Below are 14,984 nucleotides of genomic sequence, written 5' to 3'. Positions count from 1 at the left end.
TCTTGAATCAAAACTAAAATATTTTAGAATTAATTAAATCAATCAAATTTTTAATAAAAATCGAGTCAAATCAATTAATAAAATATTAATTAATTCAATTGATAAAATATTAATTAATTTAGTTAAATTTTTTAATCAATTTTTTCATCATCAATGGATTGATGATGATTTTTAATAATCGATTGATTATGAACAGAATTTGATTATAAAGCATTCTGTTTGATTTTAAAATCTATGAGACAATTGTAGATTTTCAACAATTGACTGATAATGAATAGTCGAGTTGAACTATCAATTATAGAGCATTATGTTTGATTTTTGTATATCAATCAATGCTAATAATTAACAATCAATTGACTATTAAATCAATCAACTGATAAAATTGATTTATTTGATTTAATCAAATTTAAAATTTTAAAATCAAAATTGAACTGAATTATTCAAAATAGCTTATATTTTTAAAAATAATTGAATTTTCAAAGTAATCAAACTAAATTTTTAAAATCGATCGATTCAATTGATTAATTCGATTTAACTAATCTTTGTTTACCCCTACACATACAAACACTGTCATATGGTTCTCGCGAGATGATACAGTTGGTATCTATACATGGCGGTGTTGTAATATACCATGAAGTCGATTCTATCGTGGTGTGAAATATATACTTCACTGATTCATTAACTCCCATGCAAAGGATCACTAGTCGGATGAAGTCTTTCGTGATTTAACTTACTTTCAGATCGCACGAGAAAATACTGAAAGAATCCTATAGCGATGAATATCAACTTTTGCTACAGTAACAAAATAGCCGTGTCACTTGCACTATGAGAATCAGATTAGAGTGAATGCATATGAAAGGAATAGGGCCCCTGGCGAGCGTACACAGTGGGATCTTCTGCTCAACGTGCATGTCTCCATTGTTCCTACTTGTCTGCTTTTGTTGGTTGAGATCATTAATGCCTTCTTACTCTTCATTTTTTTCTTTTCTTCTCCCACAGTCCCACGTCGCTCTGCTACAGTCAACTGCGCGTTGGTGAATGGAATGGAATGGAATGGAATAGGAAGGAAGGATGTCGGTTGAATCCTTTTTCTTTTACTCTTTATCTCCGGTATAATTTTTTTTATTTTTATCTGATTTACTCGATCTATAAAAAATTATTAATTTTTCATTAATCATTAGCATAAATTCAAAAATAAACAAATGAGTCTTAACAATCCATCCAAATCTTTGCTAGGTTTATAATTACAGAAATGTCCCTGTTGGTCGCAAACACGAAAACTGAACCATAGCCGCCATGCCATGCCAGCGCCGGCATGGCGGCGATTCTCTGCCTTCCGGCGACCGCCTAACTTTTACCGCTTCCCATGCCTGCTAAACTCCTCCAAGTTCACCGCCTCCCCCTTCCCAGATGTCTCCATGCGCAACAGTGGCGGAGCCGGCGGCGATACCATCGACCGCGTCATCTCCCTCCTCTCTGCCGCCACCCACTCTTCCCACCTCCACCAAATCCATGCCCTCATTATATCCGCAGGACTTCACCACTCACCCTTCATCGCGGCCAAATTCCTCCTGGCCGCTCCCGCTGCGCACCAACTCCCGCACGCCCGCCGGGTGTTCGACGAGATGCCCCACCGAAAGGACGTCCTCCTCTTCAACGCCATCATCCGCCTCTGCTCCTACCACAACGTTTTCCGAGACGCCCTGCATTTGTTTGCCGAGATGATTCGCTCCGGCGTCATCCCTGATGCATTCACCATGCCTCCGGTGCTTAAGGCCTGCGCTGCCCTCCCGTCCCTCGCCGCCGGCCGCGCCGCTCACGCTCGGGTGCTATCTCTCGGCTTCGATTCCGACGTATTCGTCCAAAACGGCCTCATCTCCATGTACGCCAAGTGCGGCGACATTGCCTCCGCCCGTGCCATATTTGACCTGCTAAGTGTTCGAAATGTGATCTCTTGGACTTCGATACTCTCAGGTTGCACTCAGAATGGATTCCCACTCGAGGCCCTTAAGGTGTTCGGCAGAATGCGAAGAGAATCGAATGCTCCTCCTGACTTCATAGTTCTGGTTAGTGTGCTAAAGGCTTACATGGATGTGGGTGACCTGGAGCTTGGAAGGTCTGTCCATGGTTTGGTGATCAAAAGTGGGTTTGAAGATGAACATGACCTGATCATTTCGCTCGCCGCAATGTATGCGAAATGTGGGGAAGTTCTTGTTGCGAGGTTGTTGTTTGACAGCGTTCGATCAACTGATATCATCATGTGGAACGTGATGATCTCTGGTTATGCCAAAAATGGTCATGCTGCTGAAGCCTTCCAGCTCTTCCGCGAGATGGTCTCAAGAGAAATCAAGCCCGATTCGATATCGCTTGGATCGGCGATCTTGGCATGTGCACAGGTGGGATCTTTAGAGCTGGCAAAGTGGATGGAGGACTTCACCAACAGCACTGAGTTCAAAGATGACATTTTTGTGAACACTGCCATGATCGACATGTATGCTAAATGTGGAAGCATAGCTCGCGCCCGCAGGATATTCGAGCATGTAGTCGACAAGGATGTAGTCGTTTGGAGTGCCATTATAAAGGGTTACGGATTGCATGGCTGTGGCCACGAAGCTATCAGGTTTTTCAATGAGATGAAGCATTCCGGAGTGAAGCCAAATGATGTTACATTTATAGGATTGCTATCGGCTTGCAATCATGCTGGGCTTGTGGAGGAGGGTTGGGGTTATTTTCACTCCATGAGAAGTCATGGGATTGAACCTCGACATCAGCATTATGCGTGTGTTGTCGATCTTATTTCTCGTGCTGGGAAGCTCGAGCAAGCGTTTGAATTCATCAAGGGAATGCCGATGGAACCCGAACTGACAGTCTGGGGCGCATTGTTGAATGCGTGTAAGATCCACAGGAATGTGAGGTTGGGGGAGTATGCAGCCAAGCATGTTTTTGCTCTAGAGCCTCTCAATGCTGGGCACTATGTGAAGCTCTCCAACATCTATGCCTCTGCAGGCATGTGGAGCGATGTTGCCAAGGTCCGGGCGTTGATGAAACAGAGGGGTGTGGTTAAGGCGATTGGGTGCAGCACCATCGATCTAAAAGGCGAGCTTCATTCGTTCCGCGCAGGGGACAGGTCGCACCCGAGAATGAATGATATACTTGCGATGCTCGGTGAAATGGAGAGGAAGTTGAAGGTGTCTGGATTTGTTCCTCACTTGAGTTCTGACTTGCATGACTTGAACATGGAAGAGAAGGAAGTTTCTTTGTTCCATCACAGTGAGATGATTGCGATCGCCTTTGGTCTCATAATGACCGATCCTGGATCAACGATCATGATCATGAAGAACCTTCGCTCTTGCAACAATTGTCATTCTGCTACGAAGCTCATATCTAAACTGACGGCGAGAGAGATAGTTGTTAGGGACATTAACAGGTTTCATCATTTCAAGAATGGTCTTTGTTCTTGCAAGGACTACTGGTGAAGCCTGCAACAATGGCAATGAAGAACTCATTCAAACTATTAAGCAAGTATAGTCATATACACCGAAATTGCAGCTTCATAATTGTGATTTTTTAGTTACTTTGATACTAACCAAAATGTCTTTGTTCCACAGATAGCTGCAGCAGTGGACTCTGCTCAGGATTTGCTTCTCGCATCGACAATTCGGAACTAAATTTTTTCGCCAAGGATAAGTGCTTCTCCCTAATGATCTGAGGGCAAATTTTGATCCAAGATACAACAAGGTAAAGCATGTAATAGGAAGAAATTTCCAATGGTATTTTGAACATCTCTCCTGCAATGAACTTAGATCTTTAATACAAGAACACATATAAACAAGAACATGGTTTGCATGATCTAATTATGTACGAGAAGCATGATATTTATTAGTAAGAGCAATGTCTTAACTCTGAAATATTGTTACCTTTCAAGGTGATCTAAACATAATCACATAATTTTATCTTAAGTTGACTTGCCTTAAAATTTATATGCTTTTAATATTGTCAATTTTTAATTGTCACTCCATCATTCAATTTAATTTATGTTTTTTTATAATGAATTTACAAGATATTAAACATGTGTTGTTGGCTATTGGTGAAGCAAATAGTCGACATCAAGCATGTGTTGTTGGCTTGACTTGGGGAGAAATATACACTATTGCTTGCTCATCATTGTGGCACTATTAAATGCTAAATCCATCGACCTCACTTATTGAACTGTGAGATATAGCAAGTTAATCACTATTTAATCTCAATTAGTGTATACTATGAAAACAAACGAGATGAATACAATCAATCTTACGGATATTAAACCGATTTTAGTCTTTAAGATTTTGTCGACTATAGCACACTCCTAAATTGAAGATGTCTCGACCATACTCGGTTTGGATACGAGTCCACAAAGGTAATTCTCAACGTGTGCTTTGTCAAGATGTCGGCCACCTATTCTTTGGATTGTAAAGTATATCGGTGTACTATTCGTAGTTGCTCCTCGGTCTATTTTTATGTAAGGATTGTACCTCTTAGTTGTTGGCTAATATAGTTTATGATGAACTAACTCAACTACTATCAGTGAGATTTAGTAGTTGCTTTTGGCTTCTTTAGACCCTAGATGAGAGTCCAAATGCATGATGGACGGTTGCGATCGTGTGGGTTCGAGAGACGAAGAAAGCTTAGGGAGGTAAATCGGACTTGAGCATGTGGGTGGCAATTTGTTTTATTGACTCATCACCATCATCACTTATTAAATTCAATTGAAAATAATTGTTGTGGTCATTTGTTCCATGAGTTGTTAAAAGAAACTAAGAAAAAGATGGTGCATTTAGTAGGAACATGACTATTTGGTATCTTCATCCATGTGCATTCCATATCTTGTCTTTTTTTTTTTCTTTTTTTTTTTTTTTCTTTTGTTTTTTCTCTCTATCTAAAATATCTTGTACCAAGTCTCTTCCACCATGTGATGTCGATGAAGAAGAATCCAAATGCTAGTTTTTTTAATTATTAAAAATACTATTTCACTCATAATTTAATTCTTGAAATACTTTTTGTGATAAAATTGTACTTTTGATTCTATGTTAAATATTATAGATAATGTGATAATTAATACATATATGTTTTTTAAGACCTCAGTGATAATTGAGTGCCTGCCCCTGTCAGCACATAAACAGAAGTTTCCTGGCAGAAATCCTTACGTGAATTAAAATAATATGATTGAAAAGAAAGAAAGAAAGAAAAGACATGAAGAGATTGGTCTCCAACTTTCACTGTTTTGTGATAGCAAATAAATAAAAACCAATATGATTTTTGTTCCCCTGTTTTCTAACTTGTATTTATTTAGAATAACATTTACAAATTCATTTATCTGATTCAAAATTTTAAATTAAAATTAAAATACAAAACGAATGTGCATCAGAATTGAACGATGAACTACAAGACATTTTCTTCTAATGAAATAAAAAAAATTAAAAATCACATAAAATTTCAGTAATAAAATGGAAGTGTCTATCACATTATTGTGTTTTCAAGACTACTATAAATGTTTGCTGCGCCTTCTTGCGGGTTGTTTCCTTTTTCTGCATTAATAAATTATGCTTCCTGCTTCAGTGTGCTGATTGCCCTGGCTTTACTTTCTCCGTCTCCGCCTTGGGCCATCTCCGATCCGCATTTTCCGTCGCTCTCCGACTGATCGGCGTCTTCTCCCCCGCCTTCATCTCCGTCGGCGGCGATGTTGAGCTCCAAGGCCCGGTAAGTTTCCGCTTCTTACCGGATCTGAATTCTGATGGATCGTTCTGCACAAACTGCCATCTTTCTCTGATTCTAGGGGGTTTTGATCTCTTTTGTTGGTTTCGATTGTGCCTCTCATTCGTTCTTCTTTTTCATTGTTCAATGCTGTTTATCTATCTCCATTTAGCCTTGAATTGTGATATCTGTCGATCTTTATTGCTTATACTCCTCTTGATATGATGAGCTTGTTCGATGCATCGGTGCATGAAATGAATTGCATTCTATTCCTTGTTTGTCATTTGGGTGCGAGAAGAACTCATTGAATCTACCATCAAACAGATCTAGCGTACCTGAGGCCTCGAATGGCAAGCCTCCATCATCGACGACCCCCAGGGTTGGCAAGGTAGCTGGAAATGGATCGACCACCAAGTCCGACTCCACATCGCTGTCAAAGCTATCTTCTCCTCTTCCAAAGTCGCATACTTTTGACCGATTTTCTACTTCACCAAAGCTTCACTCTTTGCTTGAGCGATCATCAAAGGCGGTTGACTCAAAAACGCCAATCAAGAGCAGCATGCCTTCTCATTCTTCTCCTGCAGTGAAGCCTCGCCCTTCAGTTGACCGATCGCCAATTTCGGTCGAATCCAAACCAACAATTAAGACCACTTTCTCTCTTGATGTAAGAATTTTGATTCCATTCGCCAGGCCTACTCTTCTATAGTTGCTGATTCTCCTTTAGCAGTGCTTTTTATAGCTTTAATGGAGATCACAATTTTGTTTCAGAAGCCACAGCGATCATCGAGAGCCTCCGAGCTGCAGGCAAAGTTGGATGCTATTGAGGAAGAATTGCTGAAAGCAAAGGAGGAGCTGTCTCATGCTGAGCAAGAGAAGATCCGCACCACCGGGGACTTGCTTGAAGCTACGAGATTGGCTAGTGAGGCAAATGAGAAACTCCAGGAGGCAATTATTTCTAAGGAAACCGTTGAGAAGAGCTTGGAGATTCAGAAATTCCGTACCGATGAGTTGGAGCAAATGAGCATTGAAGCTGCACAAAAAATGGAGGCGGCGCATCAAGAAGAACTCGCAAGGATCCAAGATCAACATGCTATGGATATTTCAGCACTGCTGTCTGTGACTAATGAACTGCAGAAAGTGAAGCTTGATTTAGCTAATGTTACCAATGAAAAAGATGCTTCCCTGCGTGAAGCTGATGGTGCGAAGAAGACTGCTAGATCAAACTCGGAGAAGGTAGAGGCCTTGTCAAAAGAAGTGAGCCACTTAAAATCCTTGCTCGACTCCAAGCTGGATAATATGAGCAAAGAAGCAGCAGAGACGATTAAGAAGTTGAATGCTGATATAGATGCTTTGCAAGTTGAGCTTGAAAGAGCTAAGACAGCTGAAGAGAAGTTACCCGAGGTGGAAGCACTAGTCGAACGGCTCCGAATGGAAATAACTGATGCAAAGAAAGCTACAGCAGATGCATCTAAGGAAGTTGGAGAACTGAAAAAGGCAGTGACTTTGTTGGAAATTGAATTGAAGGAAGCCAATCAATCTAAGAAATCTGCAACTGAATCTCTTGAAACTGCAAGAGAAAAGATTCAAGAATCCACCACTTTACTGCAAGATGCGGAAACTGAGATTGCTGATCTTAAAAGGAAAGTCAAACACATGGAGATTGAAGTGGCCAATTGCAAAATTGGATTCAAGGATTCAGAGAGAAATCTTGATTTGTCACAAGAAGAGGTAATGAGCCTGAGCGAGACAGTTAAAGTGCTAAAAGATGAGGTTAAGAAACTGGAGGAGGAGAAATTGCAGGCGCTCGACGAGGACAAGGCTGCTGCTTTTGGCATTGAGAAATTGTTGAAGGAGAAGGACAAACTCAATGATGAACTTAAGACCAGTAAAGATGAAGTGGAAACTGTTAAAAAGGCAATGGAAGAATTAGTTTCAGCATTGCATGACAAGTCTAGTGAGGTAAGAGAAAATCAAGAAAGGCTTCTAGCAGTGCAAACTGAAATGGATGATTCTCGGGTGCAGATAGAGCAATTGAATTCAGCTTTCAAGAACACTGAAGAGAGATATGAGGTCATGCTCGATGAAGCAAGATATGAGATAGTTTGCCTAAAGAAAACTATAGAGAAATTTGAAACTGAAATGCATAATTATAATGCTGAATTGGGTACAAAGGAGCTAAATTTTCTCAATGACATCAAAAAGTCTGAAAATGAAGTTGCTTCCCTCAAGGTTGAAATGGAAAAGGTTCTCACTTCACTCGATGCAGCAGAGGGAGAAGCACAGGCAGCGAAAGCAGATAAAGCCGAGATGACAAGCAAGTTGAAACAAGCTGAATCTGCAGCTGCTGCTGCATATCAAGCAGCAGAAGAAGCAAAGACTGAGACTTTGGGATTGAAGGACACCCTGTTGGACAAGGAGAATGAGTTGCAGAGCATCGCTCAAGAAAATGCTGATCTTCGGATCAAGGAAACTGCTGCCCTGCAGAAAATCAAAGAGCTTTCTTTGTTGCTTGAGGAGACCATGGCCAAGAAAACTGATGCGAAGATTGAGCTACCAGAGAATGAAAATACGCACGATGCGCTGCCAATCATTTCTCTGGATGGACCAAAGATGAACGAGGAGAATGATAAAGGAAACTACAATGATGATGATGAAGATCACACAGATGCCATGCCCAAGGACTTCAAATCAGAAAAGGATCATGAGACAGAAACTGATGACGACGATGATGAATCAAGGATTCATAACTATTATGGTAGCCTTGAACAGACAAATAGTATGACAGAAAGCAATGGCCCAGGGATACACCCGTTCTCCAACATCCAGCAGCAGCCCAAGAAAAAGAATGGAATGCTACATAAGTTTGGGCATCTGCTGAAGAGAGGAAGCCAGAAAGAGAAAAACCATAAATAGTATAGAAGCTCAGGTATATCTCATCGAATCAAATACTCTACCTCATGCTTTCCTTTCAAGTTTAAGGATGGATTGGATTTTCTGGTGCTTGCATTGAGTTACTGAAGTGCTTGTCTGAAAGCCTGTTACAATCAAAAATGAAAAGAAAAAAAAAAAGTTCTATTCCCAGTGTTTATTTGGTGAGGATTGTACTTCGATTATTTTGCTCAAAGCAATAGAGGAAGAAAGAAGGAACAGCACATACTCTGCTTCCATAACATACTCAATGAATGCAATGTAATAAGTGTTTGTTGTATGAACAGTAGTATTTTATTTGTATATTACAATCTGAAGTTGTTCATTTCCACACCCATATATATCATTGTGGTTTCACTAGAACGATGAATCAACAGCAGGATCCAATCTTAGCTATCTGTGTATTGTTGTGAATAACTCTTCTCCTAGAGCACAATCAACACTACATTTCTCAGTGAAATAGTTTTGCATGATTCATTCAGATCCATACTTTTAATCTCTACGAAAGAGAATGAACGAATGACTTCCACGCATTGCTAGATTAGAATCAAAACTACAGATTAATTATTTGGGAAAAGAAGATCGAAAAGATTAAGAAACGCACCATTCAGTCTCGGGATAAGATGAAGTCTATTGCTTGCTTCTTGGAGAAGACCTTCTTGGCATTTTCGTATTCACTTCCTTCCTCTTCTTTTTCTTATAGATCCCCTTTTTGTGAAAAGTAGTGTGTTCCAATTCGTCGAGCTCGATTTCCTCCCCGACGAAGCTCCGGTTACGCATCCTCGTCGCCGCAGTGCTTGCCTCCTCTTTCGGGACCTTCAACAGATCCAACGCAATCCTGTCGAACTCATCCTCGAGCTTCCTCACCCTTTTCATTTTTCTCTCGGCAGATCCGTTCACAGATTGAAGAGCATGGTTGCAAGATTTGATTCCCCTCCAAGGCTCCTCCTCTCGATTCGCCACCTCCGCTCCACCATTCTGAAATGGGCTCTCGGAGATCGTCGGAGGTGAGGTGGTCCGACGCTGCTGGATCTCCTCTCGCTGCGCTCGGAGCCTCCTGACGGAGCCCTCGATGCGTCCCTGGAGGCGATGGCGATGGAAGCTGAGCCCGCTCATGGACCAGTGGGCCTCGTTGGCCCACGCCAGGAGCGGATCCGAGACGGGCACTGGGGGATCGACTCTTTCGTCGCCGTGGGCGTAGAAGCGAGGGCGCGGGAGCCTGCTCCCGTAGAACTTCCCTGGACCCAAAACCACCAGCATCGCGCCGCAGAAATTGCGCCAGCGACGGAGAGAATTGAGAGAAAGGCAGCATTCGAAGGAACTGGATCGGTGGCTTAAATAGGGGAGTTTGTTGAAATTGGCGGGCATAATTGGCTCCCGTAACGCTGGCGGGAGAATCTGGGAAGGCGCGGGAAATAGAAGGATGCTAAAAAGGACCAATCTGAAAAAAAAAACAAAGATTTTCAGGTTGAATTAGATTAAATTTAAATCGGGGTCGTATTGACTTAGATTTAGAGGTTAGGAGATTTTTTTAAAAATTAAATCAAAATTTATTTGTAAAAGTTAAGAAAGATATGGAATTAAACATAGAATTAATTCTTTGAACCCTACATAGTGCCACACTGACCTTGCAAAGATGCAAAGTAGAGGTGCACCATACATTGCCAAAACAAAAAAGAAAGTAAATGAAGGGATATTATTATTTTCCCTTTTTTCAAAAAAAAATCACAAATTATGTGGAACAAGTCTAAGTGGATGACTATTTTTTTTATAAAAAAAAGAAAAAAATTATATTCTTTATTTTTCTTTCTTTCAATTTAATCGAATTAAGTTAAATCACTTGTCATGGCAATGTGACACCAAGATTATATGGGAACTTATGGGGAGACCATATATGCAAATAATTGTCACAAAAGATAAAACTTATTAGTCTAATAAGAACTAAACACATGAATTACTAATTCTCAACTTAATCCAATACATATAGATGAGTCATTACCTTCAACCGTACATGTTAATCTTGGCTTTGGAAGTGAAAAAAAAAAAGGTTAAGTGTAGAACATAATCCAAACCTTCTTGTACCCCTTCGGAATCATAAAACGCCCTTCATTATTTATTTTCTGAGATCACTAGGATCTGAAAATTATGCAGTGCATGAAAGAGACACGTTAGTCATTAAGAGACCTTAATATTGTTTAGTGGATTGGAATTTCAAGATTAGTGAACTTAATGATGGAGTGGTTCTTCGAAGGCTTATCTTCTCCCAATGCCTTTTGTAAAGCCTCACGAGAATGGTGTGAAGGAGCTTGTTTGTCACATCAAATGAGAAAAATAAATGGGAGCCATAATATTTTAATTTCAAATTATCTTTTTTTTTGTGGTTGAAAATTCGAAGACCTTTTATATATATATGTATATAAAAGAACAAAGTAAATGAAGAAATTGCTCATGAATGTTGGTCTCGACATAATCATAAACTAAATGAATGATTAATGATCATTAAAAAGGAAAAAAAAGAAGGTAAATGCACGCAAGAACCCATGCATGGCACATGCACACTTCAAAAGAAGAGCATTGCTTTGGTGCATAAATCCAAGCCTCCATTTAAAATCCCTATAATAATCCACAAAATATTGAGAATCCCATCAATTAGATCACGAAGAATAATAGTCCAAATGTCCCCAATTTAAAATTTAATTATTTAATTATTATTATTATTTTTCATGATGTGCTTTATATTATCTTCAATCCCTTGCACTTGATTTGATAGAGCAGAGGAGGAGGAGGAAACAGAGCAGGGGAAGAGAGAGAGAGAGGAGCTGGAAAAGGTGGCTCTTTTTTCCTCTCTCCCTCCCCCTCGCCGTCCGCTTCCCCTCTTCCTTCTCTCCGATCGCTTACTTCCCCGGAGAGGAACCGGAAATCTTCCCATAGATATACGCCCTCGCAGGCCGAGGCCTAAAAATCGCTCCTTTGTTTGGTTTCCCTGAGAAAATTTGAGGTACTAGGCAGCCATGGCGGACTCCGGCGATCAGAAGTGGCAGTCCATCCTAAAGATTGCTCTTTTTATGGGCGCCGATGCCTTCGGCGAGCGCCGGTCCAAGTCCCGCTCCGCCCGCAGCTTCGCCGCCGGCGATGGCGCTGTCGGGTTGGCAATCGTCGCCGCCTTGGGCGAAGAGGCGGCCGCCTACCGGTCGGCGCCGATCCGGATCAGCGCCGTGGCGGCGCAGCCCGGCATGACGGCCGCCGCCGCCTCGACGAAGGACGAGAACGCGGAGCTCTCGGAGAGCTATACTTGCGTGATTTCGCACCTGGGAGGGAGCAGGGTGAAGAAAAGGGTGTATTTTGGCGAGGACGGCGGGAGCCTTCTCGTAGAACCTCAGTGGCCGCCGCCGCCAGCAGGTACAGAGGATACACCCTTTGTGGTGGCCGAGTTCCTGAGGTGCTGCTTCCTGTGCAAGGAGCATCTCGGCGGAACGGACGTCTACATGTACAGGTACCCGTCGACTTCTTCAATTTGTTCTTCGATTTGCTCTAGTTCTCAAATTTTGAGATGGTTCAATCTTCTCAGATACAAAAGTTTGCATTTTTTTTTAATCCAAGGCATAAAAATCAATCATTTATTTCTCAATGTTCTGGTGAGTACATCAAGGCTTTTGTCAACATGTACCTTGATGAATTTCTAGTCTTGGAACATATCAACATGTTCTGCAAGCTGTGTGGTTTTTTTCTTCATCAGAATCAAATCATTTGAGTTACTGAAACTTAACTCTAATCCATTTCTATAACCTGCTTTGATTAATGAAAATCTTGTGGGATTATTTCACATCTGGTTTGGTATCTATTTTAGCTCTCGAGATGGAGTTCAATGTGCCTATAATGAATACTGTTCATCATTAATAATCACACATGCTGGCTGCTGTGATCTTTTAGTATAGTTTATGCATCTTAATTGTCTCTTTTGCCAACAGCTTGTGAAGCTAAATGTATTAGCACTGAAATTAACAACATTTTCATTTTTCTCAAGTTTGTCGAACTAATCAGCTTTCCTTCCTAGAACAGAAATAGCTCATTTCTCAAGGTCTTATAGTTGAAATTGTCAATATTCTGAATAGAAGCTTAGAGTTCTATGGAAAGATTCAAGTCGCTAGCAAGTGATACTTTGTAGACAGTTTTCTCTGTGGGATTAAACGAGTCGATAGAATTGAGCTGCCGTAGGTAGAACTCTGATGTTTAATGCGATAGTGAAGTCTCCTTATACTATCTTCAACTATAAGATGAGCTCTAATTAGTCTTTGCTTAAAATCTTACTTAAACTTTGCCTAAACTTTGTTTTTTTTCTTAAACCCTGCCTAAATCTTGCCTACAATCTTTGCTTAAACATTGCCTAAAATCCAACCTCTGGCTAAAAATTTGCTTCACAGAGTTTGCCTTTTCCTTTTTGTCTGAAACTTTGCTTCTACTTTTGGCCAAAACATTTGGCTTTGCAATTGCTCGTAGCGCACTCTTGTTCCATCTTCAAACTCACTGTCTTCCGCCAGTTGAAGTCTCATCTAAAATGTGCATATCCATCTATGTATCTGCCTTCTACCGGGTCTAAACAAACTCAACCTCTCGTAGATTGAATTTGATAGGGGGTGTTAAAGAAGAACAAATCATCGAAGAAGGGATTTAGGAAAGACCAAACGAATAATATTGGATCGAGTAATTCACTCAAAGGAAAAGAAAGATCGAAGTTCCAATAAATCTCCTTTTTTTAAAGAAATCTTTTGTAAACCACTGATCTATCTATCTTGTAACTAGAAGAATGTAAAACAATACAATTCTTTGCTTTTCATTTTAAGGCATCATCATGTCTCCACCCTCACTTACCTCCATTTTCCCTAACGCTTTATTTGAATGAGGTGAGAGAAGGTTCATTAACGGAAGAGGAAGGGAGGGAAAGGAGGGGAAGGAAGTATTTATATTTTTCTTGTTTGGGAGGAAAGGAAGGTTCATTAATGTAACATGTGTTACCTTGTTTGAAAGGAAAGGAAAAGGAATGAAGGTTAAATATATAAAATTATAAAAATATCCTTACTTTTTAAAATAAATCTATATGTGAAAAAAATATTTAACTCATGAGACCAACAAAAATTAATATTTACGACTTAAATAAATAAAAAAATTAAAGAAATAATGAGTAGACATATAATAAATATGTGAAATACAGAATCTGTACACTTTGGTACGACAAAGGATAAATCAACATTTTTACATATATTTTTATAAAAATTTATTGATGTAAAAATCTAAAACTAACAAATAGCCAAAATCATCAAGTAACAAATCTTACATTAAATAATAATAATTTAACAAACATCCAAAATCATCCAAGTACAATAGCATCCAAATGCATATTTTAACATAAGGATAAAATTGGAATAAATATTTTTTAAGTTTTCTTTCCCCTTCTTTACATCCCAAATCGAGGAATTATGATCATAGGCATACAAGGGGAAAACTTACCCTTCTCCCCTTCCCCGTCTTAACTCACTCCATCCCAAACACAGGTCAAGATTCTCTTTCCCCTTCCTTACCCTTCTCTCCCTTTCCCTCACCTCCTCCCAAACTAACTATAAGGAGTCGGCATCGGTCTCCTCCATTAACTCGCTCTTCCTCAAACAACTACTGCTACTTAATGACTTGTCGGGTGGCACGAATGCCCTTCTTCGTCCATGCATTCTATGAATTCAATGACTGCAAATTGTGCATCCTGCACATTGATCTTTCCTTATGAAACATCAATAGACGCATCGTCCCATGTATTCTGTGAAAGTTACAAGTAGATTCAAACACAATTAAAACTTGTGCTTTTGCTAAACTGTTTTCTCTTGGTTTCACAGAGGGAAGGCCTTCTGCAGTGAAGAATGCAGATACCAGCAGATGCTGGTGGAGGAATTCGGCGAGAAGCTCAGTGCCAGCGCAGTTAAGAACTACGAGTACTCTTCTTCTCCTTGCTCGGCTTTATTGCTCATCCCGGCAGGTGTTGCTGCTGCTTAAGTATACTGACGACTGAACAAAAAACTCTGGGTGATCGAGGAACAGAAGGAAGGAAGCGACTGAATAAAGTGAAGTGAAAGGGTTCAATAAGGGATGTATGTTTCCGGCATAACTAGTGCCTTGATTTGTATGAAGAGAGGGTATAGTATACAGGAAGATTGGAATTTGCAAGACCAAATATATATTATATATAAAGAAAATATTTGAGATGCATGATTCATTCTCATAAATTTAATGTTTTTGTCATTTCATAAATCGTTTTTCAAATTTAGATTCTACGGTATAGA

At 40.1% G+C, this 14,984-nt stretch overlaps 4 protein-coding genes across 4 annotated transcripts; 3 read left to right on the top strand and 1 right to left on the bottom strand.

The window, feature by feature from the left end:
- The first annotated feature begins 1,288 nt into the window (after positions 1-1,288).
- Positions 1,289-3,899, top strand: LOC141838282 (pentatricopeptide repeat-containing protein At3g12770). The gene is made up of 2 exons (XM_074725715.1): positions 1,289-3,522; positions 3,609-3,899. Exon 1 carries the CDS (start codon positions 1,302-1,304, stop codon positions 3,474-3,476), a length of 2,175 nt encoding a protein of 724 aa, XP_074581816.1. The 5' UTR covers positions 1,289-1,301; the 3' UTR covers positions 3,477-3,522; positions 3,609-3,899.
- A 1,650-nt stretch (positions 3,900-5,549) lies between these two features.
- Positions 5,550-9,050, top strand: LOC141839804 (WEB family protein At3g02930, chloroplastic-like). Its single transcript, XM_074727634.1, has 3 exons — positions 5,550-5,736; positions 6,055-6,394; positions 6,499-9,050. Exons 1-3 carry the CDS (start codon positions 5,717-5,719, stop codon positions 8,641-8,643), a joined length of 2,505 nt encoding a protein of 834 aa, XP_074583735.1. The 5' UTR covers positions 5,550-5,716; the 3' UTR covers positions 8,644-9,050.
- A 188-nt stretch (positions 9,051-9,238) lies between these two features.
- LOC141837932 (uncharacterized) lies at positions 9,239-9,918 on the bottom strand. The gene has a single exon (XM_074725297.1). It carries the CDS (start codon positions 9,916-9,918, stop codon positions 9,289-9,291), a length of 630 nt encoding a protein of 209 aa, XP_074581398.1. The 3' UTR covers positions 9,239-9,288.
- Positions 9,919-11,421: 1,503 nt separating this feature from the next.
- LOC141840221 (FCS-Like Zinc finger 13-like) lies at positions 11,422-14,952 on the top strand. The gene is made up of 2 exons (XM_074728139.1): positions 11,422-12,151; positions 14,541-14,952. The coding sequence occupies exons 1-2, from the start codon at positions 11,670-11,672 to the stop codon at positions 14,695-14,697; spliced, it is 639 nt and encodes a 212-aa protein (XP_074584240.1). The 5' UTR covers positions 11,422-11,669; the 3' UTR covers positions 14,698-14,952.
- The last annotated feature ends 32 nt before the right edge of the window (positions 14,953-14,984 follow it).

This window comes from Curcuma longa, chromosome 11 (assembly GCF_044706935.1).
Source record: "Curcuma longa cultivar G26 ecotype Majalengka, Jawa Barat chromosome 11, ITB_CL_G26_1.1, whole genome shotgun sequence".
Taxonomy (NCBI): domain Eukaryota; kingdom Viridiplantae; phylum Streptophyta; class Magnoliopsida; order Zingiberales; family Zingiberaceae; genus Curcuma; species Curcuma longa.
Note: the sequence above shows the minus strand (reverse complement) of the source record. Positions and strands in the feature narration are given on the sequence as shown.